Source organism: Achroia grisella, unplaced genomic scaffold, assembly GCF_030625045.1.
Source record: "Achroia grisella isolate CSIRO2021 unplaced genomic scaffold, CSIRO_AGI_Agris_v1 utg702, whole genome shotgun sequence".
Lineage (NCBI taxonomy): Eukaryota > Metazoa > Arthropoda > Insecta > Lepidoptera > Pyralidae > Achroia > Achroia grisella.
This window is the reverse complement of record NW_026712999.1, coordinates 400,160-426,850: the sequence shown is the minus strand read 5'-3', so window position 1 is coordinate 426,850 and position 26,691 is coordinate 400,160. Positions and strand designations below refer to the sequence as shown.

Here is a 26,691-nt window from a genome sequence, read left to right as displayed (position 1 = left end):
AGTAAATATCAAATTGTTCAGTAACACTTTAAAATCTCTAGAGCCGTTTTATAAATATGCAGGCTTGAATTTGTACGATAGAAAACATGCGTTCACAAGACGTATCACCTTCATTTTTAATTTCCTCTCCCTCAACATAAACTCAGGTTGTTCATTCAGTGCTTTCGTAGCAGCAGATGGGTCAGAGATTGCACAAGTATCTTATTTAGTCCCATGTGTAATTTATACTCATTTAGCAAATATTAAAGTCATTTACTTCATGGTACACGAAAAGGTTGTACAGGAATTAATTCAATTAATTAAAAAATTAGAAGCACGAGTGGGCGAAAGAGATGTTATTGATCATAAGTCTATTGACGACGATCGAATTCTTTTAAACCGCGTTATAAAAATTTATAATGTGATGTACTTTCTTTTGGTGTTTGTATTCGCTATAGCTCCAATGACAGTGGTTATTTTGAAATACTATGAAACAGGGGAAGTAGAGTTACTGATACCGTTCCCAGTTCTATATCCTTTCAATCCGTATAATGTCAAAGTATATCCGATAGTATACGGACATCAAGTTTGGTCGTGTGAGTACTTTGCATTTAATTACATTTAAATACATTAAGAATACAATATCACGTAATGAACTTTGTTTTTTATAACGCTGACTAGATTATATAAAAATAAAAAAGCATATAAAAAATACAGTGCTTTGTTAGATATAGCTATAAAGAGATTGCAGAAAATGGAATAATTTACTCTATGTGTGAATTACTTTCAATTAATTCTAATAAATTAATATCTCATTTTATATTATTTTTCCAGCTGTGGTAGTATGTTTATTTGTGTCTACAATGGATTACTTCTTATACACCACTTGTACTTACATTAAGCTACAGTTCAATATACTGAAGACGAAATTTGAACTGTTGTTCACGCCTTCGAACAGCATATCTCAAAATACAGATGATGTAATTACTCCAGCAGAATTTCCAGCCAAGTTTAAAGAATTGGTTACGTGGCATCAGAAATTAATTAAGTAATAACTATATATTTTATATACATATATTTGTTTCAGTTTATATATGTATGTAATATAATACTTATGAATAATATTGTAGGTAATGTTTCACAAATTTTAAGTGATTGGTGCATTGCCATTTGTACAATAATCACATGCTTTTTTTTATTTTATACATGTTAATATATACGAAAGCATGCGGCTCACCTGATGGTAAGTGATCACCGCCGCCCATGAGCACCCGCAACACCAGGGGAATTGCAAGTAAGTTGTTAGCCTTTTAAAAAGGAATAAGCTCTTTTCTTGAAGATTTTAATATAGTATCGGTTCGGAAATACCATTGTTGGAAGGTGATTCCACCTTGGGGTTTTGCGGCCGCGATAATTTTCGTGAGTTTGTTTTAAAATACAAGAAAAACATTACATTTGTAGAAATATGTATCAATAAGTACATTCATTGTGTATGTTTAAGATAATTTTCTTATTTCTTTCAGGGCAGTTGATATGTTGGAATATATTTTTACCAAAGCAACATTGTACAATATTTCCGCGAGTTCTTTAATGATATGTTTGACGTTGTTTAACGCTACGGTCAGTCATTTTTGTTTAATAATTCTTTATGTATAAACAATTTATTTATTATTCATCCAAATTACAAATTATTACACTATAGGATATGCCTAAGTAAAATATAGCTAGCCACTTTTAGTTACAATATTTAATCTGTTTATAATTAATTGTAGTAGTTATTCTAGAAACGTAACATGTTATTTGTTTTCTTTTACAGATTATCAAAGACACTGCTTTAGTGTTGTCATTTTTTGTTTTCCTATGTGTGACATATCTTCAAATATACTTTTTATGCTACTTTGGTAACATCATTTCGGACTCGGTAATATACATATTATATTTAAATTCTCTAAATTGAATTTAATATTTGTTGTCATATCGTATAGGTATATGTAAGAAAATATTAGGGAGGTTCCTAAAACGAATACATTTTTTATACTTACGCTTTCAAATAACACTCGATGACTACCTTGATATAACACCACACGAATTTGTGGGTACACTATACAAATGGCTGAGATTCATAACACAAAACCGAAAGAGATTTCCATACATATTATTCAGATTATCTAATTTCCAAAACGTTCTTCTTACATACTCAATGTGTATATCTGAATATAAATTAATTACTTTATATACTATGAATATAACTTAAGTCATCTTAAGTCAATAATGTATTTTATACATTTTTTTTTAAGTTATGTTTTTTTTAAGTGTTAATCATATGACAACATATTATTATTTCAGAGCGTAGGAATAGCTGATGGCGTATACAACAGTAAATGGTATATGATGGATGCTGCGATTGGAAGACATCTGATACTGGTGATGATGAGGTATCTGTTGTATTATTTACTAGTGGCACGCCGCAGTTTCACTCGGTGCTTTTAAAATGTATATAGCCTATGTCACTCCAGAATAATGTACCTTCAAACAGTGAAAGAATGTCTCAAAGCGGTACGGTTGTTTCGGAGTTAACTTTCATGATAACAACATTCACTCTCTCTCTCTCTGTTTATATCACTATTATTCATTTATTCTCAAGTCTTTATTGTAATAAAATTCTATCGGAATATTTTACAATTTGTAATGTTTTTAGTACCTATATGTAGAAATCGACGGTAAAATTATTATTATCAGTGATGTCTATTTATTATCCCACACTAGTTCAAAGATTCTATATTAATTTAGAAATAGATTATATCAGATATTTTGTATCAAATTAGATTCAATTATCCTTTCAATGATTTTAATTTATGGATGTTTTTAGGTCTCAAAAGCCGTGCAAATTAACTGCATTCGGTTTCACCGACATCGACCTGAATGTGTTCATGAGAGTAAGTCCTTATTTCCTAATTCACCAGTCTTTAATGTAATACTGATGGATGACGACCTCGGTGGTCTAGCGTTTGTATCGGTCTGACTGTTGTCTATGTACATATATTACCCATGTAGTTACAAAATATCTAAGTACAAGTACTCTGTTTTCTAGTACCTATAACACAAGCTACTTGGGACTAGATGGCGCTGTGTATTTTGTCCAGGATTATTTATTATTACTATTAATAGTAGTGTAATGTAATAATTAATTACATTATTTTGTTGCAGATTTTAAGCAACGCTTGGTCCTACTTCTGTTTACTAAAAACATTTTATCCTTAAAAAGTTTGAGTTATGGAGTTACAAACATATTTAACAATAATTTATTTTAAATTATCTAGAACAGTTTTACATGTACAATAATACAATTTTAGTCACTTAAAATATATTATTCATTATTCTAGACGATTGTAGAAATAGCACAGATAAGATGAGAATATAATAGGAGGACACACAGAGAATTATTTTTGCATCCATTATATTTTTATTGGCAACAAAAATAATCGAAATACGATAAGTCATTACGGAGGCGTACTTTAATAAAAAAAAACAATACTGTTGTTGTTGAGTTGGTTAAAAACATCATTTGGATTTGTTTTTATTTGTTAGGGATTACTTTATTATCTACTATCGACTATCTATATATATAATTTAAATCTTTAATTCTTAGCTTTTCTATACTATATATGAATATACATATGATACCTTCATTTTCAATGACTCGATCTATTGCTAACAAATGCATTAAAATCCGTTGTATAATTTAAAAGATCTAAGCGTGACAGAAAGCGGCAAGAACTTTGTTTTCCAATCACAAGTAGTGCACCAATACACTAATAAAAATTCAGAAAATTGTATTGTTTTATTTTGTCTGCGTTTTATAATGCATTGTTGTTGTGTCTACTAGGTATTACATCCGAATATCCGACGGAAAATTTAATAGATTAAGCTATACTACTATTATGTTATCTATGCTAATATTAAGCTGTTTGTTTGAACGCTAATCTAAGGAACTACTGGTTCGAATTAAAAAAAAATAGTGTTGGATAGTCCATTTGTCGAGGAAGGCTTTAAGCTATATAATATTATACTGCGACTAATAGGATATAGTAGGACCGAGGATACAATAGGAGCTGCAATGAAAAATATTCCTAAAAGTGGAGAAATGAAACACAGACGAAGTTCCACGGGTCAGCAAGTAATGTATACCTTCTTTATAAATATTCTTATTTGAAAGCGTGATACAGTGGTTTACTACCCTGACTCCTAGGCTCCAAAGGCCGTGTGTTTGATTCGGGTCAACACAAAAAAAAAAATGTGTATTAATTTATAATTCTCTCCGATGAACATGAAACTATAGAAAATCTTACTAAAATCAAATACACATATTAGTATAAAAAAAAATCTTAATAATATTTGCATGTATAGGAAAATAATGTTTTATTTTCGGACTACTCTTATGTTCTTGGTCGCAGCTGGCCTTTACAGCTTCACCGGACGATTGAGAGAGAGTGCAGACGGTACTCCAAACCAAAGGAAGAACTTATGGAGTGGCGGGAAGTCAAATTTCGCCTGAATGATACGACTTTAGTGTGAGGGCTATGGATTCGAACCTCGGCTCAAGCTAATGTTGACTGAACATGATTGATACTTGTTCAGTATGTAAGAGATTGCTTAGCGATAAGACCGCCTTTTACTTGTACTTATGATTGTATGTATATATTTTTATATAAATTAATATTCTTCCTTATTTTGTGCAATAAAGTGTATGAATAAAAAATATAAATAAAATACATATAAAAGTAGGTATAATATAAAAGAAACCGCGTGTACTCACGTATACGTTTGTCAAGAAATAATTAGTAAAGAAGAACCATACTTAAAAAGTTGTTTACAAACAGAATTTCCTATTAAAAAAATAATTATGTACGACTAAAATACAAACAAAACTTTTCGTAATCAATGCTTGTAATTATTGTATTTTCCTACAAAACAAACATAATTACAAATACAGAGTGTTTTACAAACTACTTCATAAAAGGAGAATCTCAATTTACTTGAACAATTTTTTTAAGGTTTTTTTTATTTGCATGCTAGTGTTTTTTTTGTGTTCAGAAATCAGTGGTTTTTTAGTTATCCTTAATAACACGATTGAATCGATTTTTTCGTCGTCTGAACACGCATCATTATTATTTTCATATTTCCTTAAGGTCCTATTTCTTAGCATTTCAACCAGATTTCATTTCAACGTTATAATTTACGTATCCACCTCAATTATTATATTTCATTAATAATAAAAATCTCTGAACAATTCACACAGCACCATCTAGAGCCAAGTTAAAATAACTAGTGTTATGGGTACCAGATAACTGATAAAAATACATATATATATATATATATATATATATATATATATATATATATATACATACATATTATACATAGAAAACACCCAGATCAATACAAACAATCGTACTCATGAATACAAATCTTTGTGCCATGCGAGAAATCGAACCCGCGAAGTACGCCGGTGTGCTAAACCGCTAGACCACCGAGACCGACAATTCATTAAAATGTTACTTTTGTATTCATTGAGACTAGTCGACATTCAGTCGTCGAACAGACAGAAAAATAGATAGAAGGTCACACTATTATTTTTTAATATTTGCATCGATAATGACATTTCATTTCTGCCCAGATATTAGTACAGTATAGTTCTTAAAAGTAAACAGAAGTACAGCCATACTTTCACATTAATATTTCGCAAACAATATCACTGTAGATAGAAGGTAAGTAAAAAATGCGCTGAACAAACACTTGTTGCGTCCGAGTTAAAACTCCGTTCCATTAATCACAGATGAACACAACCATCCAAATCGTTGGCAGAAAAAAGAACAAATAGTATAGCGCCACATTCCGCTGTATTTCAGTGCAGTTGTTGAAAAGCTTTCATGAATCTCTCGTATCCCGTAAACTGAATTTCCGTCATATATATAAATCGTCTGACTCTAAGGTCATCTTCCTAGTTTCAAGTTTCTTTATTATTGACTTCATATTATTTCGTTCACTTTATTTTTGTTTTTAAAAATAAAAATACATTATTCACCCTCGACATTGCTGAAAATCAGTGTTTTGCTCCTTGAGTGGTTCTCCACACAGAGCTATGTAACAGTTTTGTATTGCTGTAGCATACACAGGTTTACCCTTACTGGATTGTTATACTTGTTATGTAATGTTATAATTAAGCCTATATGTGTGTACTAAGATACAAATAAAAAATATTATATATCTATCTTTCTGTTATATGGCAACTATATATGTAATAAAAAATTATCTGATAGCTATGTGTACTTAGATGGAAGATATAGAAGGAAAATTGTTATTATTGTTGGAGACTGTCAATAGAACAAAAAGCCTTTAAAAAGAAAATCATAAAAGATAATCCACAAAAAATTATTGTTAGAATGTATATTTCATGTACTTCTGCATTTGTGGGGTTTCACACATCCGAGAAATCAAATCGAATCAGAAATCATTTAATCATATAGAACATTTTAGCCGCTTATGAACGTCAATATTGTTGTATTATTATTTTGTTCCCTGCCGTCCTATATAAATAAATTACTTTATCTCAGAACCGGATTATTTTCAAAATCGGTACTATATTTTTCAAATATGACGACTAAATCTGTACGTACAAAAAATATACTATATTCTACAATATTAGTAGGTATAGATTAGTAGGTAAAATGTTTACGTACCTAGTCAGTTCAGTGACTTAATTTATTTTATTAAGATTTATAAAGTTGAAATATTTTATTAATAAAATAATATTTAAGTATAACAAATAAAGCGTAACTAAGTTTTATAATGTTTATTTACATCACATGATACTATTGAAATGTTTCCATAATGTAAAATTGACTATATAGAGTATCTGGCGTCGTAAATTGTTCCATATTCGAATTATTTCAAATCACGTAGATGGAGATATCGAATATTCCGAATTCCCGCCAAAACCGTTTCCCACAGAGTACACGGAGACAGAGAGTCGTGTAACTGACACAGTACAATCAGACATCACAACGAGGGGTGCAATAAGTCCCGCGCGGTTGCAGATCCGAGCAACAAGTGGGCAGGGGTGCGTGGGATGATCAAAGGCGGCCGTCGACATTATATTTCTGTTATTGTTTCTATTTTGACTTCTAAATAAATAATATTTTAAATATCTAATAGATAATAATAATGCATTCAAATATTTTAAAGAGAATTATAATAATAAAATATTTATATAAACCATCCTTTATAACAATATCTAATTTTATATTCAAATCACGAGTCATTAATTAGAAAAGTTGATCTAATATTTTTAAATGTCAATAGTTCGTTCTCAATGTCTAATTCGTTAAAAAAACTTTCATAATACTCCATTCTATTTACGTATACACTGTCGTGATTGTATCATAATCGTACGTTCCTAAAATGTCAGTAAATACAAAATTGTTCAGCAACACCTTAAAAAATCTAGAACCGATTTATAAAGTTGCTGGCTTAAATTTGTACGATAAAAAACATGCATTGATAAGACGCGCCACCTTCGTTTTTAATTTCCTCTGTCTCAATATGGACACAAGTTGCTCTTTCAGTGCTTTCGTAGCGGCAGATGGGAAAGAGTTTACAGAAATTTCTTACTTGGTTCCGTGTGTAATTTACACTTATTTAGCAAACATTAAAGTCTCTTATTTCATATCGCATGAGGAGGTTGTACATAAATTAATTAAATTACTCAAAAAACTAGAGGCAGGAGTGGATGAAAGAGATGTTATTGAACAAAAATCGATTGACGCCGACCGAATTTTTTTAAACCGAGTAATAAAAATTTATAATGTGATGTACTTTCTTTTGGTGTTGGTATTCTCTGTAGCTCCATTGACGGTTTCGTTTTTGAAATACTATGAAACGGGGGAAGTAGATTTAATGATACCATTCCCAGTTCTATATCCTTTTAATCCATATAATATTAAAATATACCCGATAGTATACGTACATCAAATTTGGTCGAGTGAGTATTATGTATTTATAGGATTTTGCAATTTCGCGATATACCTACATATACATTATATATATTTAATATTAGGAAAACAATATCAAAAAGTGATCACGTTAAAAACATCATTCTTAGTGTTATATGTACAAGAATTTTGTAAAAAAACCCTTAGGTCTGTTAAATATCGGTTTAAATTAAAAATTAAAAAAAATAATAATAACCATAGACAATATATACAGCGAGCCCAAGCTAAGCAAAACTTGTGTTGTGGGTACTAACCAACTGTTATAAATACTTAGGTACATTTTTTTTAAATTCATACAAAAATATTGAAATACCCAGTCGAATACAGATGTTCATACTCATGAATATAATAGTTTGTACCGTGCGAGGAATCAAACCTGCGACCATCATAATTTATGGGGTGTGCTAATCCGCTAGACCATCGAGACCAATTAAACTTATAATATAAATCAGTGTATTATAAAATATAAATATTTAAAAATTCCAATAAGTTAACATTAATATTTTTTTATATATTTCTTAAAGCTGTTGCCGTCAGTCTGTTCGTTTGTACAAAGGATTATTTCTTTTATACCAGTTGTACTTACATCAAGGTACAATTCAATTTACTGAAGACGAAATTTGAAAAGTTGTTCTCGCCTTCGAACAGTATGTCTATAAAACCAGATGATGTAATTACACCGGCAGAATTTCATGTCAAGTTTAAGGAATTGGTTACCTGGCACCAGGAATTAATTAAGTAATAACTCTATCTTTGATACATTATTTATAAAGCTAGCTAAAACATCTAGAAACTAAAAAAAAACTGTTTCAGTTTCTAGCTGTTCATAATATCATGTATTACTGTAAGTAATGTTTGATAAATTTTAAGTGAATTACTTTCATTATTATTGTAATTTACTAATTTACGTTATGTACCTACTTGAAGTAACAATTTAACTATGTATTTACTTTGAAGCTTTGACTGTTGTCATTACAAGAGAAAACAACAATTGTTTGTTACCATAATTTTCATCAGTTTGTTTGCAATTCCAATTACAAAAAAAAACATTACATTTGTAAAAATATGATTGGTACATATTTTTACAAATTTAACAAATTAATTTAGTTTTTTTCTTTAAACAATCAAATATATTTAAATATTATTTACAGAAATAAACATTTTTTCATTGTGTATTTTTAACATCATTTACCGATTTCTTTCAGGTCAGTTGATATGCTGGAATATATTTTTACTAAATCAACATTGTACAATATTTTAGCGAGTTCGTTAATGATATGTTTGACATTGTTTAACGCTACGGTCAGTTATATTTAATAAAAAAATATTTACATATAAACGATTTATTTATTAAATAATACTAGTCAACCAAATTACAATTTATTGCACTACAGAATAGTTATAATATATAACTATATAATTTATAAGATAACTTAAGTCAATCATATTTATTCTTCTAGAAACATGACTATTTGTTTTCTTTTACAGGTCATCAAAGATACTGCTTTAGTAATATCATTTTTTATTTTCCTATGTGTGACATACCTACAAATATATTTTTTATGCAACTTTGGTAACATAATATCGGAATCGGTAATATACATAAATATAAATATTTTAAATTTAATATAATACTTATTTTCATTTTTATATAATCATGTAAGCGAAATTTGAGATTTCTAAAAAGAATATATTTTATATGTTTACAAATTTAAATGGTGATGAAAAAGCCCGAAACAGATTACCATATAAATTACCCATATTATCTGATTTCAACAACGTTTTCCTGATATAATCTATACATCTAAATATGTATTTGTTAAACAACACATACATATACGTTTTATTTCAGAGCGTAGAAATAAGTGATGCCGTATACAACAGTAAATGGTATCTGATGGATGCTTCAGTTGGAAGACATCTGATACTGGTGATGATGAGGTATCTGTTATATTATTTAATAGTGACCGGTCGGACACTTCTAACTTGTTAGTTTTTTTATACATTACCATGTTATGTAGTTTATGACATACTGGAATAATGTAGTTTTCAAACTGTGAAAGAATTACTGAATTGGATGCAGTGGTTACAGTTTCGAAGCAGTTTTTATAATGTTTTAGTACCTATACGTTGAAACTAACGTTATTGCTATTAGTAAGGTCTATTTATTGTGCCACGCACTGGATTTCAGGGCGACTTTAAATATTAATTTAGATATAGATTCAGGTATTCTATGTTAATTTAGTTTCATCTCATTAGCGTACTTTCAAACATCATATAATTTTAATTTATGAATGTTTTTAGATCTCAAAAGCAGTGCAAATTAACAGCATACGGTTTCGCTGACATCGACCTGAATGTGTTTATGAGGGTAAGCGTCCGTATTTCTTAACTGAACAGTGTGTCTAATGTTTGTAGTTAATTAAATTATTTTGTTACAGATACTAAGTAACGCTTGGTCCTACTTCGCTCTATTAAAAACATTCTATCCTTAAAAATTTCGAGCCATAAGTTTCAAACATATTCAATAATAATTTATTTTAAATTATGCAAAACATAACGTAATATTAATCACTTAACTTATATTATTAAATGTTCTAGACGATTGTAGAAATAGTACAAATGTAACTTAATATATAATTCTAACACATACAGAGGTTTATTTTTGCTACAAACCTACCTTTTCACGACTAAATGGATACTAATGAAATTTTACTTGAAGATAAAGTGTACCTCGAGGACGAAAGTAACCTGTATTTTACCTCAAACAAGTAAATGAACTCGCGGGTTAACTTAGTATAATATAAAATAATTTTGACTATATCGGATGTTTTGAAATTACTAAATAATATTATTATTATTATCCACTTATCCGTGAGATTACAAATAAAATACACATACTGTTATAATTTATAAAAATGTCCTCAAAAACATAATAACTCTTTCTATTATGTATCCACTTATTTATTTTTTTAAAATTTGAATACAAAAGCCGATACAAATATTATTAATACTAAAGTAGTTATTAAACACATTTTTTTTAGTAACATCTAACTCGGGAACTTGTCAAATTTTATTTAAGTAACTTGTATAAACTGATATAGGCATTTACCACGACAGGTCAACAGATAAGTCAAGATTTACTTTGTAAGTAACAAAACAGTAAGGGTATGTATTTAGAAGTCAGTGTATTGAAATCTAACGGGATGGAGTTGCACATCCCAACAAGATACAAGCACAAAAACCATCCAGTGTGCTGCGAGTTAGTTGCTCTGTGCGCGGGCAATCCGCCGCGCCGGGTTATTTGGTTCACATGTTCGCACATCGCCGCTCACCTGAATAACGACGCGACTTGCTTGTTATTTTTATTTGCAGTACACAACACAATGTTGTCTATCCTTCATTTGTTACATTCCAACTTCCGTAGAAAAATCTGTGTGATTATGAGGTCGAAACATAAATAAAAAGAATTCTTTACGAATATTTTTTTTTAAGTCAAGTCAAGTAAGGAAAGACTTATGGAGCGGTCGAAGGCCAACTCCTACCATAGGTGCCTGCCTGGATATGACTTTAGTCTGAGGTCACCGATAGGGGTTCTTTTTTTTAAAGATGATAATGGAATGGTGCAGCCGTCAGCGCTAACGGTTTACGCTGGCGGGGCACCAGTGGAGGATGATAAGATGAACATGAGGTCAGGTCAGTTAGCCGATCATGACAAATTTACCAGGAATTTATCACGATGGTTTCCAGGGGAAACCGCGTGGAGGTCAACCTGACATGGCACATTGCTAGTAATAGGTCATGAGTTCATATTACTAACAATCCCCTTCCCCCCACCGATAGGGGTTCGAACCTCGGCTCAGGCTGTCGTAATTTCGATCCCCATTTGAATTGGACGGAGGATCGATCGGATCGGAGGTGCAGCCGAGGGCGCCGGTGCGTAGTGTCCTGAGTGCCAGGGTTCGAACAGGCCGTTTGTCATTCCGTCTTTTAATAAAAAATATTACAAATGAATAAAAAAGAAGAAAAACGAAAGGAGCAAGAGGTGCTAGTAATACAATCAGATACAAATATCATACGTCTTTGTACCGAGTCTGCATTCATTTATATATATTATTTCCATAATCAGCGAGGAATTGAGAGAATTATAAATTAATATATTTTTTTTCTTGATGTTGGTCCGATTCAAAGACACGACCTTTACAGCCTAGAAGTCGTCATAGCAAACCATCACACTTTCAAATAAGAAGAGAAGAAAGAATATTCATGAAGAAGGTATCTTATTATTTCATGTTTCGACCCCTAATCTAATAGATTCTCAGAGAGAAATTCTAGAGAAATTCAGATGTAACAAGTACCGTATAGACACAGCAACTATATAAACTCAGAAAAAGACCTCTAAGAAATTCCCTCCAAGATGTTTCTTTCTATTTTGGTGGTCAGTACAAGGTAATGAAACTGTTATGATGGTAAGAGTTTAGTCGACTTCGCAATATCTTTAATCGGTAAATTAAAACAAGGAGAAATGTTATGAAATGCAATTGAAATAAAACAACACAAACCTCTGAAATTTTATTAGTGTGTAGTACTACTTGTGATTAGAAAACTTCAATTGAAATTTCTACATACTATGTGTTTATAGTTACAGAATTAATAGTTATATTGCACTCGTTCAAAGCCGGGGCAGGTCGCTAGTATTCCAAATAATATCATTCTATCGAAGGAAATAAAATCTAACAGATGTTTCCAAAAGACTCAACAACAGCAGTATTATAAATTTTATTAGTGTATTGGTGCACTACTATTTGCATTACGAGATTATAAAACAAAGATACTGCCGCTGTCTGCACGCTTAGATCTTTTAATTTAAGCAACAGATTTTAAAATTTTATATATAGTATAGAAAAGAATTTCTGATTTTAATTGCACCCGTTCGAAGCCGCTATTCGAATATTATATTATTCCTATCGAATAAAATAAAATTTAAATGATGCTTCCAAGACTCAACAACAACAGTATTGTTTGTTTGTTCAAGTACGTCGCCGTAAACACTCATCGGATTCCGATTATTTATTGTTGTTGCCAGTAAGTATTGTATATATGTATTAACTAGAATTTATAGATTATTTCTGGATGCAAAAATGGACTTAGTGTGTTAGAATTATGTATTAAATTACATCTGTGCTATTTCTACAATCTTCTTGAATAATATAAATTGAGTGATTGAGTGAATTTTGTGTTATTGTAGGACATCTAAAACTGTGTTGTATAAAATAAATTATTATCAAATATGTTTGTAACTTTGCAACTCGAACTTTTTAAGGATAGAATGTTTTTAATAGAGCGTAGTAGGACCAAGCGCTTTTCATTATCTGTAACAAAATAATTTAATTAATAATTAAAATTAGTTACACACTGTTCAGTTAGGAAATAAAGACGCTTACCCTCATAAAAACATTCAGGTCGATGTCAGCGAAACCAAATGCTGTTAATTTGCACTGCTTTTGAGATCTAAGAACATTCATAAATTAAATTATATGATATTTGAAAGGATAATAAATGTTTAAATATTATGCCAAAAAGTTCACTCTCAATAGAGAGAAACTCAATTAACAAAATGTCTATATCTAAATTTTTGAAGTAATCGGCCATGGAATCCAGAATGTGTAATAATAAATAGACCTTATTGATAGTAATATTTTTACAGTCGATTTCTACATACAGGTACTAAAACAATATAAAATGTCAAGTATATAAGTACACTTCTGATTAAACTTTATTATGTTGTATCAGGAAAGTCAACCAAGGAATCACTGCACCGTTTTGAGAAATTCTTTCACTCTTTGAAGGTACATTATTCTAGTGACATTGACTAGATATTTTAAATTATGAGCAACGAACGAAGCGGTGAGCCACCAGTAAATAATATAACAGATACCTCATCATCACCAGTAACAGATGTTTCCCAACTGAAGCATCCATCAGATACCATTTACTATTGTATACGCCTTCAGTTATTTCAACACTCTGAAATAAAACGGTGTAATATGTGTATGTGTAGCTTGCGTTGCTTAGAAAAATATAAATTACATTATTGATTTAAGAATAATAGTATGTCAAATGAATTTATATTTAGATCTATAAATTATGTAAGAAACGGGTTTGGAAATCAAATAATCTGAGTAATATGTACTAAAGTCTGTTTCGGGCTGTTGTCACGAAACTAAGCCATTTAACTTTGCAAACATAAAAACATATTCGTTTTAGAAACTTTATCAAATTTCTCTTACATATATGAAAATAAATTTTAAATTGAATGTATGATATTAAAATTGATGTAGGTATATTACCGATTCCGATATAATGTTACCGAAGTAGCATAAAAAGTATATTTGTAGATATGTCACACATAGGAAAACAAAAAATGATAATACTAAGGCAGTGTCTTTGATAATCTGTAAAAGAAAACAAATGGTCAGTTATGTTTCTAGAACAAGTACTACAATTATTACAAACATATTAAATATTGTGAATAAAAATTTCTTGCTACATTTTTACTTATCGTATAGTGTAATAATTTGTAATTTGAATAAATAGTATTATTTAATAAATAAATTGGTTGTATATAAATAATTATCTATTTAATAAATATGACTGACCGAAGCGTTGAACAATGCCAAACATATCATTAGTGAACTCGCTGAAATATTGTACAAAGTTGCCTTGGTAAAAATATATTCAAGCATATCAACTGCTCTGAAACAAGTCAGAAAATTATGTTAATACACAATAAATGGACTTATTTGTAGTTGGTGCATATTTTTCGAAATATTTTTCGTTATAATTGGAATAACAAACAAACTGATGAAAATAATAGTAAGTGGTAACCGTCGCCTACATACTCAACATGAACAGTACTACGGACGTCACATTATTATGTAACACCATAATCATATACCAACCAACCAACCAACCAACCACCACCAACATCATGTGTTCTGGAGTAGCAACATTTCTTTTTCTTTCTGGAGGATTAAGATATCATGCCTATTATTCTGTAACAACCTGCCTACAACCGAAACACAGCTATAGAGCAAGCTGTTTGAAGGCTGAAATAAGTGAAACTGAGGTTCTCACGCAAACGACGACGATTTTTTACATATAATATACATAACATTATCAATATAGAAATTTTAATAAGTTGCATGTGAGTTAAAAAGTATTTTTTCATTTGTAATGACGACAAACGAATAATCAAAGCTTCAAAGTAAATGGCAAGTCGTTACTTGAAGTAATATAAAAGTAAATAAAGTATAATGTAATAATAATAAGAATAATTCGCTTAAAATTCGCAAACATCACTTACAATATTATTCATAAGTATTATATTACATACATTTAGAAACTGAAACAAATATATATATGATATATATATATAATAATAAAATATATAGTTACTCAATTAATTCCTGATGCCACGTCACCAATTCTCCAAACTTGACATGAAATTCTGCCAGTGTAATTACATCATCTGGTTCTTGAGATATGCTGTTCGAAGGCGTGAACATCGTTTCAAATTTAGTCTTTAGTATATTGAACTGTAGCTTGATGTAAGTACAAGTGGTGTATAAGAAGTAATCCATTGTAGACACAAATAAACATACTGCCACAGCTGGAAAAATAATATAAAATGAGATATTAATTTATTGGAATGTCTATAAGTGAGTTACTCTATTTTCTGCAATCTCTTTATAAATCAAGCTAGAAACCATCGTGATAACTACTTAGTGAATTTGTCACGGAGGGCTAACTGACCTGACCTCGTGCTCATCATATCATCCTCCACTGGAGCCCCGCCAGCGTAAACCGTTAGCGCAGGCAGATGAACCATCCATTATCAACCATAAAAAAACGGCCATTAGTCGCCGCAATGTTAATAAATGAATATTTTATTGCAAAATTAAGTTCTATAAAAGGAAAGTACTTACACGACCAAACTTGATATCCGTATACTATCGGATATATTTTAATATTATAAGGATTAAAAGGATATAAAACTGGGTATGGTATCAATAACTCTACTTCCCCTGTTTCGTAGTATTTCAAAATAACCACTGTCATTGGAGCTACAGCGAATACCGACACCAAAAGGAAGTATATCAGATTAAAAATTTTTATTACACGGTTTAAATAAATTCGATCTTTATCCATGGACTCTTGATCAATAATATCTCTATCATCCACTCGTGTCTCTAGTTTTTGAATTAATTTAATTAATTTATGTACAACCTCCTCATGTACTATGAAATAAATGACTTTAATATTTGCTAAATGAGTGTAAATTACACATGGGACCAAGTAAGATATTTCTATAATATCTGACCCATCTGACGTTACGAAAGCACCGAATGAACAACCTGAGTTTACATTGAGGGAGAGGAAATTAAAAATGAAGGTGATACGTCTTGTGAACGCATGTTTTCTATCGTACAAATTCAAGCCTGCATATTTATAAAACGGCTCTAGAGATTTTAAAGTGTTACTGAACAATTTGATATTTACTGACATTTTAGGGACGTACTGTTAGAATCACGATACGATATAAGTACTTTGGTAGGTAGAGGCTTTATGAATGTTTTTAATTATTTTGCATGTAAGTAGCAATCTACAATGCATGGGAAGTGGCTATCGATGCATTGCATTATGCATTTTAAATATATATGGTTATACGACGCCATAGAATAATTATATATTACTGACAAAAGGCGAGGTGTTATTTGCAATTAGTTTTGTCCTTCAGACCAAAGGCATGCAGTGTGTCACAGTTTTTCACACCACTTAAATTGTATGTATGGAAGTTTTTTTGTGTATATATATCGCATGATGGTTATATACTCTCTATTGTCCTTGGTAAATTAGTTGATTGCTCTTTCACGCAAAGCCTAATGGATGTTCATGAACCTTTACAAGACAATAGACTTAGACATCGATAACCGATTGATTTGTTTAAAAAAGTAACCAGCAAGTGCCATTCTTCTTTCAGGCATTTTGTCATTCTTTTTGTGCTGAATATTGTATCCCGAAAGACGAGTAGAATAAAAAAAAATCCCATTAAGTTTATTTGATTTTTTTTATTCAAAGACAACGTGTAAATCAAAACTGTTTAATCAAATAGGACAATTTCTCATACCTTTGCTTGTCAATTTTTAACACTATCTCTACTCTCTATCAATTTCTTAACTGAATAAAATTTGTAAATACAAATGTAGACGAAACCATGGACGGAAACCTATATAAAATAAATATAAGTGTTACATGATATTTAAAGTTTAATACAGAATAATTGTTTCATAAATAATAATAACCCTTCCAGTTAATTATGTAGATACTTGCACTGTAATCAGTACACGACTACAATTATAATTGCTTTATAATATAATATTATTTCTTAATCATTCTTGATATTTTAAAGGGAAACAAATTATTTATTTCCCTTTAAAAGAGCGGTACTATAGTCATGACTACGCAGATATAGTCAAGCAAGTTGACGAGTAGAACTATAGTCATGACTACTCAGATAAAGTCAAGCAAGTAGGAGAGTGGAACTGTAGTCATGACTATTTAAATATAGTCAAGTAAGTAGGAGAGTGGAACTATACCCAGTTGTAGCAAGCATACCACCAACTTTCCCGTCCCCAGTTGTTATTTCTATATTTTTTACCATCACGTAACTAGAGGAAGTTTTTGTGAACCACGCAAAGTGTTCGTGTATCGTGCGATACAGATTTCACGAAGAAAAAAGTTTGGGAAAAAGAAAAAAAATAGTGAGACGGGCGGCGGGCACCGCCTGCTTCGTGTCAGCCCGGTGGCATGGCATTGTCGTGCCCCACACCGAAATAAATTTCCCAAGATAAACCAATGATATTTCTAATACTCGTCTATATTTTTATTCATTATTGATAAACAAGAATTCATAATTGGCGCTACCAATTAGTCCCGCCTACACTGCACCAAAAAGCTGCAGAACGTTGTCGACTACATACGGATTAGAGGTAACCTGACATTGAGGGTGACGAGCTGGAGTCGAGTCACAATGCGAGTTTTGAGGCGTTTGTGGCCCGGGTCCCCACCAACATGCTGTCCACCTTCATAAAGGAGAACTGGTGCCCGAAGAGGATCGTGTATCGGCGCTACAGTGACAGATTGTCGTCGTCAGAGCCGTGGCCACAGATAATTTATATTTGTAGTATTATTCCATATACATTTTAGTGTATAAGGAATTTATAATTACAATACTACTAATATGTTATAAAATAAATACATCTTAGTCCTCCAGTGTTGGAGTCGTATGAGCAGTAAAATGTTGATATTTTAGTGCTATTCCTCCATTATTACATTAATCTTCAGACCAATATTCGTCGTTTGATAATCTCATGTATACTCGGCAATCCGGTATCGTTGCATGCCGTCGCACACGGGTTCCTGCTATCATGTCCCCTGCTAAATTACTTTTGTAAACCAAATGAAACAAAATAACTCTTATTACAGTGCGGTAAAGTTTATTATGATAGCAAAGTATTCTTTGTCGGCCAACATCGCCCGCCGTCTGTGGATATACTTATTCTATTAATCTAAAACAGACCTTACGATGTACGTAATAAAGTTCTTGTAATCAGAACTAGTTTATCTTACATTCAAATTATCTTTATGTCAAGGGAGTAAGAGTGATTTTCAACTTTTTAGTATTTTTGCTGAGTAGGCAATGTGACCTATTTAAAAAATGCACCGTTTATTTAAATTTAGATCTTATCGGATTGAGTTAAGAGCTTTTATTATTGCATAATAATTTGTCAACCCTCGAAAAGCTATCGAGTCTTGGTACCACGTCTGGCTGTCAATTGAAATAGTCTGGCGGCTATTTTAGCGACATTTTAAATTTTATAAAGTATTTATGGTCGCCAAAGCCATAGGAAGAGAAAAAAGTGTATATGAAACTAAGTGCAGATACATACATACCAATCTATATTAATATTATAAATATGACAGTATATCTGTCTGTATTACATTTTCACAAAACGGCTGAACAGATTATAATGAAATTTGATGCAAAGATAGATTAAAGAACTGATTAAAAAAGAACAAAACATGTACCAGTTGCGTTTCTTTCATGCCAGTTCTTGTCAACTAAAGTATATGTCCTATATTTAACTAATAAAAACTGTTTCATTTTATGTTACGATGGTGGCAAACAAACATAAGGCCCATCTGATGCCTATGGACGCCTGAGACACCAGGGGTATCACGTGCGCGTTGCCTTAAGAAATTTTGGCAGCTGGAAACTCCTCTGAACCTGCACTGTCCGGAGACAGACTTTGGTTCCAGCGTGTGGGGATGAATTCCCTTTGTCCTTTAAACGCTATAGCGTTTCATTGAATACAAAGTACCGTTTGTGTTATTTCCTTGAATAACAATTTTTCGCTTATCGAACCCGGAATCCAAATGTTTATATGGGGGCGAGATATATTTATCTGCGTTAGATGTTGCAGAGGTTATCAGCTCAATGATTGTTTGTTGATAACAGATGAATATACAACGTTGTGTGCCCGTTCTTACCTTTCAGAAAGAAAGAAAGATGATAGTACTAATTATTTATTTAGTGTATACAATAGAAACTATGTATAAAGATAATTTTTTTTTATTCAAATAAACTTAATATAAGGACTTTTGAATAGTATTTTTTTTATTCTATTGCAACCTTGAAGAAAAGATCTTATTCCGTCTTAAAAGGCTGGCAATGCATTTGTGTGTTGGTGTTGTGGGTACTCATGGGCGGCGGTAATCACTTACCATCAGATGAGCCGCAAGATTGTCTGTTCCCTAAGCAATAAAAAAAAGTAAAATAAACATTTTTTTACATAACGCGCTGAAATGAGCGAGAGCGAAATGCGCCGAGTGGAGTACTCGGCATGTTTCTTGTCTTTTAGGTTTGTGTTGTGTGTTATCTTCTCAAATACAATTGTTAGTAAAGTGGACTAATTAATGATAGCAATGTACCATGGTAGATTGATATCCACGGAATTTCCTCTGGAAACCATGATAAACTCCTCGTCAATGTGTTACAATGGGTTAACTGATCTGATCTATTGCTCATCCTATTATCCTCCAATAGTGCCTCGCTAGTGTAAACCGTTAGCGCAGGCGAGTGCACCATTCCATTATCTTGTATAAAAAAAAATTACGCATCTTACGTACTGTTTATTAACAAATAACTTACTGACTCTATAAACTATAATACTAGTAATACTGATAACTAATACAATTTCAACAATTAAATAGCAAGTACTAGGGTCTAAACGTTTAGAGCGTAAAATAGGCTTTAAAATTGTACATTAATACAGTACATTAATTGTACATTAAATGAAAATCCAGTGTGACAACAACTATTGAACTTATGTCATTTAAGTAATCGTTTAGTGAGTAATAGACACCTAAATAAACAATGATGACTAACTGGCTTTTTAAAATTAAGAAATTCAGACGAGTTTCCTGCCTGCCTATTTAAACTCAGAAAAAGACATCTAAGAAACTCTAAAAAAAACTCTGTAAAATGTTTCCTTCTATTTTGGTGGTCAGTACAAGGTAATGAAACTGTTATGATGGTAAGAGTTTAGTCGACCTCGCAATATCTTTAATCGGTAAATTAAAACAAGGAGAAATGTTATGAAATGAAATTGATATAAAACAACACAAACCTCTGAAATTTTATTAGTGTAATATTGTACTACTTGTGATCAGAAAACTTCAATTGAAATTTCTACATACTATGTGTTTATAGTTACAGAATTAATAGTTATATTGCACTCGTTCAAAGCCGGGGCAGGTTGCTAGTATTCCAAATAATATCATTACTATCGAAGGAAATAAAATCTAACAGATGTTTCCAAAAGACTCAACAACAGAAGTATTATAAATTTTATTAGTGTATTGGTGCACTACTATTTGCATTACGAGATTATAAAACAAAGATACTGCCGCTGTCTGCACGCTTAGATCTTTTAATTTAAGCAACAGATTTTAAAATTTTATATATTGTATAGAAAAGAATTTCTGATTTTAATTGCACCCGTTCGAAGCCGCTATTCGAATATTATATTATTCCTATCGAATAAAATAAAATTTAAATGATGCTTCCAAGACTCAACAACAACAGTATTGTTTGTTTGTTAAAGTACGTCGCCGTAAACACTCATCGGATTCCGATTATTTATTGTTGTTGCCAGTAAGTATTGTATATATTAACTAGAATTTATAAATTATTTCTGGATGCAAAAATCGATTTTGTGTTTTAGAATTATGTATTAAGTTACATCTATGCTATTTCTACAATCTTCTTGAATAATATAAATTGAGTGATTGAGTGAATTTTGTGTTATTGTAGGACATCTAAAACTGTGTTGTATAAAATAAATTGTTATCAAATATGTTTGTAACTTTGCAACTCGAACTTTTTAAGGATAGAATGTTTTTAATAGAGCGAAGTAGGACCAAGCGCTTCTCAGTATCTGTAACAAAATAATTTAATTAATAATTAAAATTAGTTACACACTGTTCAGTTAGGAAATAAGGACGCTTACCCTCATAAAAACATTCAGGTCGATGTCAGCGAAACCAAATGCAGTTAATTTGCACTTCTTTTGAGATCTAAGAACATTCATAAATTCAAATTATATGATATTTGAAAGGATAATAAATGTTTAAATATTATGACAAAGAGTTGAAACTAAATTAACAAAATGCCTATATCAAAATTTTTTAAATAATCGGCCATGGAATCCAGAATGTGGAATAATAGATAGACCTCACTGATAGTAATATTTTTACAGTCGATTTTTACATACAGGTACTAAAACAATATAAAATGTCAAGTATATAAGTACACTTCTGATTAAACTTTATTATGTTGTATCAGGAAAGTCAACCAAGGAATCACTACACCGTTTTGAGAAATTCTTTCACTCTTTGAAGGTACATTATTCTAGTGATATTTTAATTTATGAGCAACGAACGAAGCGGTGAGCCACCAGTAAATAATATAACAGATACCTCATCATCACCAGTAACAGATGTTTCCCAACTGAAGCATCCATCAGATACCATTTACTATTGTATACGCCTTCAGTTATTTCAACGCTCTGAAATAAAACGGTGTAATATGTGTATGTGTAGCTTGCGCTGCTTAGAAAAATATAAATTACATTATTGACTTAAGAATAATAGTATGTCAAATGAATTTATATTTAGATCTATAAATTATGTAAGAAACGGGTTTGGAAATCAAATAATCTGAGTAATATGTACTAAAGTCTGTTTCGGGCTGTTGTCACGAAACTAAGCCATTTAACTTTGCAAACATAAAAACATATTCGTTTTAGAAACTTTATCAAATTTCTCTTACATATATGAAAACAAATTTTAAATTGAATGTATGATATTAAAATTGATGTAGGTATATTACCGATTCCGATATAATGTTACCAAAGTAGCATAAAAAGTATATTTGTAGATATATCACACATAGGAAAACAAAAAATGATAACACTAAGGCAGTGTCTTTGATAATCTGTAAAAGAAAACAAATGGTCAGTTATGTTTCTAGAACAAGTACTACAATTATTACAAACATATTAAATATTGTGAATAAAAATGTCTCGCTACATTTTTACTTAGGAGTATCGTATAGTGTAATAATTTGTAATTTGAATAAATAGTATTATTTAATAAGTAAATTGGTTGTATATAAATAATTATCTATTTAATAAATATGACTGACCGAAGCGTTGAACAATGCCAAACATATCATTAGTGAACTCGCTGAAATATTGTACAAAGTTGCCTTGGTAAAAATATATTCAAGCATATCAACTGCTCTGAAACAAATCAGAATATTATGTTAATACACAATAAATGTACTTATTTGTAATTGGTACATATTTTTCGAAATGTTTTCGTCGTTAAAATAGAAAATCATTTATTCAAATAAACTTAATTTAAGCACTTTTGAATAGTCAAAATTTTTTTAAATCTATTGCTTATTCGGAAAGCTGTCTCATCACAAGAAGAATAAGCAAGAAACTTGTGTGTTGCTTGTTGTAATTGGAATAACAAATAATCTGATGAAAATAATAGTGAGTGGTAACCGTCGCCTATATACTTAACATGAACAGCACTTCGGACGTCATGACACACATGACAACCGTATGGTATCACGGGTGTCATGTGTTCAGGAGTAGCAACATTTCTTTTTCTTTCTGGAGGATTAAGATATCATGCCTATTATTCTGTAACAACCTGCCTACAACCGAAACACAGCTATAGAGCAAGCTGTTTGAAGGCTGAAATAAGTGAAACTGAGGTTCTCACGCAAACGACGACGATTTTTTACATATAATATACATAACATTATCAATATAGAAATTTTAATAAGTTGCATGTGAGTTAAAAAGTATTTTTTCATTTGTAATGACAACAAACGAATAATCAAAGCTTCAAAGTAAATAAAAGCAAGTCGTTACTTGAAGTAATATAAAAGTAAATAAAGTATAATGTAATAATAATAAGAATAATTCGCTTAAAATTCGCAAACATCACTTACAATATTATTCATAAGTATTATATTATATACATTTAGAAACTGAAACAAATATATATAAAATATATAGTTACTTAATTAATTCTTGATGCCACGTCACCAATTCTTCAAGCTTGACATGAAATTCTGCCAGTGTAATTACATCATCTGGTTCTTGAGATATGCTGTTCGAAGGCGTGAACATCATTTCAAATTTCGTCTTCAGTATATTAAACTGTAGCTTGATGTAAGTACAAGTGGTGTATAAGAAGTAATCCATTGTGGACACAAATAAACATACAACCACAGCTGGAAAAATAATATAAAATGAGATATTAATTTATTGGAATGTCTATAAGTGAGTTACTCTATTTTCTGCAATTTCTTTACAAATCAACCTAGAAACCATCGTGATAACTACTTAGTGAATTTGTCACGGAGGGCTAACTGACCTGACCTCGTGCTCATCATATCATCCTCCACTGGAGCCCCGCCAGCGTAAACCGTTAGCGCAGGCAGATGAACCATCCATTATCAATCATAAAAAAACGGACATTAGTCGCCTCAATTTAATAAATGAATATTTTATTGCAAAATTAAGTTCTATAAAAGTAAAGTACTTACACGACCAAACTTGATATCCGTATACTAGCGGATATATTTTAATATTATAAGGATTAAAAGGATATAAAACAGGGTATGGTATCATTAACTCCAGTTCCCCTGTTTCGTAGTATTTCAAAATAACCACTGTCAATGGAGCTACAGCGAATACCAACACCAAAAGGAAGTACATCACATTATAAATTTTTATTACTCGGTTTAAAAAAATTCGATCTTTATCAATCGACTTTTGTTCAATAATATCTCTATCATCCACTCGTGTCTCTAGTTTTTGAATTAATTTAATTAATTTATGTACAACCTCCTCATGTACTATGAAATAAATGACTTTAATATTTGCTAAATGAGTGTAAATTACACATGGGACCAAGTAAGATATTTCTATAATATCTGACCCATCTGACGTTACGAAAGCACCGAATGAACAACCTGAGTTTATATTGAGGGAGAGGAAATTAAAAACGAAGGTGGCGCGTCTTATCAGTGCATGTTTCTTATCGTATAAATTTAAGCCTGCAACTTTGTAAAACGGCTCTAGAAATTTTAGAGTGTTGCTGAACAATTTTGTATTCACTGACATTTTAGGAACGCATGGTATTGAACTAATGATAGAATGACGGCACAATACTTTGATAGAACGAGGCTTTATGAAAGTTCTTTAATTCGATATCATTAATTTGGTACGAAATAATGATATACAAAAATTAGTGAACAAGTTTTCAAATTGTGTCTCGTGATTTGAATAAGTAATTAAATTAGGTAAAACATTAATTATAGTAAAGGATGATGTCGTAAGTTACGATGACGTTACTTTTTATTTTATTAACTTACATTCAAGCACATATACTCACAGATCTTACGAAACATGTATAAATGAGTATATGTATAAATAAATATATAATATACCATGTACCATATGTCAAGTGTTATGGTTAGTTTACTCTGTTATTTATTTTATCATATTCAGATTACTATTACCACAGACAAGATATGCAGCTATCTAAAAATTGATTACAGAATAAAGTATAATGAAAAAATCTTTATTCATATAAACTTATATTTAAGCATTTTAGAATAGCCATTACTTAAATATTATATTAATCTACAGCTAATTCGGAAAGCTGTCTCACCGCAAGAAGAATGTACAAGAAATTTGCGTGTTGCTCTTTTTTTTAAATAGACAAAGAGTCTTATAAATTAAAATAATGACAAAGGTAAAAGAACAAGTGTATATACAGACATAGTTTCACTTTTATAGTATTTGCATGTAAACGCTGTAATACCTTTGCTGTAATTTTCACTTTTTTTTTTTTTTCGGACTACTCTAATGCTGTTGGCCGTAGCTGGCCTTTACAGCTTCACCGGACGTTATGGGGCGAGTGCAGATGGCACTCCAAACCCGCGGAAGGACTTATGGAGCGGCTGAATGCCAACTCCTGCCTGACGGATACGACTTTAGTCTGAGGGCACCACTAGGGTTTCGAACCTCGGCTCAGACCGGCGCCTGGGGGCGCCGGTGTGGAGCGCCCGGGCGCGCGCATGCGCCCGGTTGAATGCGCGATATTGAGTGTTTGAGGTCGTCGTCTTCGCCGGCGAGGACGGTGTCGTGTGTGTGTGTAAAAGTGTGGTCGGGGTGGAACGGGTGGGCCCGTGGGAAGGTTACCTGCCGTTATGGGGTCGTCGGGGTCAATGAGAACGTGCCTCGGGCGACGTTGTCGCGTATGTCGGATATTACTCCTCGGTGCGTAGTCGACCGCACTGACTATAAGCGGGTTAGGGTGGGATTGGGCAGAGTCGAAGTAGCGTCGAGACGCTTCCTTCATAAACTGCTTGATGGAGGGCAGATTAAGATCGCGGTGGAGGTCTACGCTGCGAACGAACCACGGCGCACCGGTGGCTCGACGCAGAAACCTATTTTGTATGATTTGAAGTCGGTTGATTAACAGGGTATGTGGGCGAATACGGGACTAGCGTAAGTCATGATGGGACGGATGCAAGCCTTGTATAATGTCAGCTTGTTGCGAAGCGACATTTTACTGTGCTTGTTAATAAAAGGATAGAGTCGCCCTAGTATAAAGGCGGCTCGGTCGCGGACACGCTTGATGTGAGGACGATTAGTTTCCTATCTAGGGTGATGCCGAGATATTTCGTTTTCGAAACCCACGGGATGTTTTGGCCGAATAGCTCGATCGGGTGATTCATAGAGTCGAATTCTTAAAATAATGACTAAAGTACACTGCTGCACTTTTTCGGGATTGACTTCTATGCGCCACCGACGGAACCATTCGCCCAGTATCGTTACGGCTTTCTGAAGCCGTCTGACTATTGTCGCTCGGGACTTGGCGGATGTAAAGAGAGCCGTGTCATCGGCAAACAGCGATATTTCGACTTTTAAGTCGGAGAATTTAG

The 26,691-nt window shown here is 31.7% G+C and overlaps 3 protein-coding genes across 3 annotated transcripts; 1 reads left to right on the top strand and 2 right to left on the bottom strand.

The window, feature by feature from the left end:
• Window positions 1-842: 842 nt before the first annotated feature.
• Window positions 843-10,525, top strand: LOC131850101 (odorant receptor 4-like). Its single transcript, XM_059200268.1, has 6 exons — window positions 843-1,027; window positions 1,503-1,599; window positions 1,796-1,900; window positions 2,326-2,414; window positions 2,849-2,915; window positions 10,472-10,525. The coding sequence occupies exons 1-6, from the start codon at window positions 843-845 to the stop codon at window positions 10,523-10,525; spliced, it is 597 nt and encodes a 198-aa protein (XP_059056251.1).
• A 2,823-nt stretch (window positions 10,526-13,348) lies between these two features.
• Window positions 13,349-16,151, bottom strand: LOC131850100 (odorant receptor 4-like). Its single transcript, XM_059200267.1, has 6 exons — window positions 16,019-16,151; window positions 15,489-15,702; window positions 14,690-14,786; window positions 13,969-14,057; window positions 13,475-13,541; window positions 13,349-13,402 (listed from the first exon to the last, which is right to left on the bottom strand). Exons 1-6 carry the CDS (start codon window positions 16,149-16,151, stop codon window positions 13,349-13,351), a joined length of 654 nt encoding a protein of 217 aa, XP_059056250.1.
• Window positions 16,152-21,538: 5,387 nt separating this feature from the next.
• On the bottom strand, window positions 21,539-23,938 carry LOC131850099 (odorant receptor 4-like). The gene is made up of 5 exons (XM_059200265.1): window positions 23,754-23,938; window positions 22,861-22,957; window positions 22,134-22,222; window positions 21,665-21,731; window positions 21,539-21,592 (listed from the first exon to the last, which is right to left on the bottom strand). Exons 1-5 carry the CDS (start codon window positions 23,936-23,938, stop codon window positions 21,539-21,541), a joined length of 492 nt encoding a protein of 163 aa, XP_059056248.1.
• Between the last annotated feature and the right edge of the window lie 2,753 nt (window positions 23,939-26,691).

Bases quoted from the DNA above. Each gene is read 5' to 3' on its own strand.
- LOC131850101 (XM_059200268.1), top strand. From the start codon at position 843: ATGGATTACTTCTTATACACCACTTGTACTTACATTAAGCTACAGTTC. The intron at 2,415-2,848 runs GTATCTGTTGTA...GGATGTTTTTAG, and splicing joins CTGATACTGGTGATGATGAG to GTCTCAAAAGCCGTGCAAAT. The intron at 2,916-10,471 runs GTAAGTCCTTAT...ATTTTGTTACAG, and splicing joins ACCTGAATGTGTTCATGAGA to ATACTAAGTAACGCTTGGTC.
- LOC131850099 (XM_059200265.1), bottom strand. From the start codon at position 23,938: ATGGATTACTTCTTATACACCACTTGTACTTACATCAAGCTACAGTTT. The intron at 22,958-23,753 runs GTAACTATATAT...GATTTGTTTCAG, and splicing joins TGGCATCAAGAATTAATTAA to AGCAGTTGATATGCTTGAAT. The intron at 21,732-22,133 runs GTATCTGTTATA...GAATGTTCTTAG, and splicing joins CTGTTACTGGTGATGATGAG to ATCTCAAAAGAAGTGCAAAT.
- LOC131850100 (XM_059200267.1), bottom strand. From the start codon at position 16,151: ATGACAGTGGTTATTTTGAAATACTACGAAACAGGGGAAGTAGAGTTA. The intron at 14,058-14,689 runs GTCAGTCATATT...GTTTTATTTCAG, and splicing joins TGGCATTGTTCAACGCTTCG to AGTGTTGAAATAACTGAAGG. The intron at 13,542-13,968 runs GTATCTGTTATA...GAATGTTCTTAG, and splicing joins CTGTTACTGGTGATGATGAG to ATCTCAAAAGCAGTGCAAAT.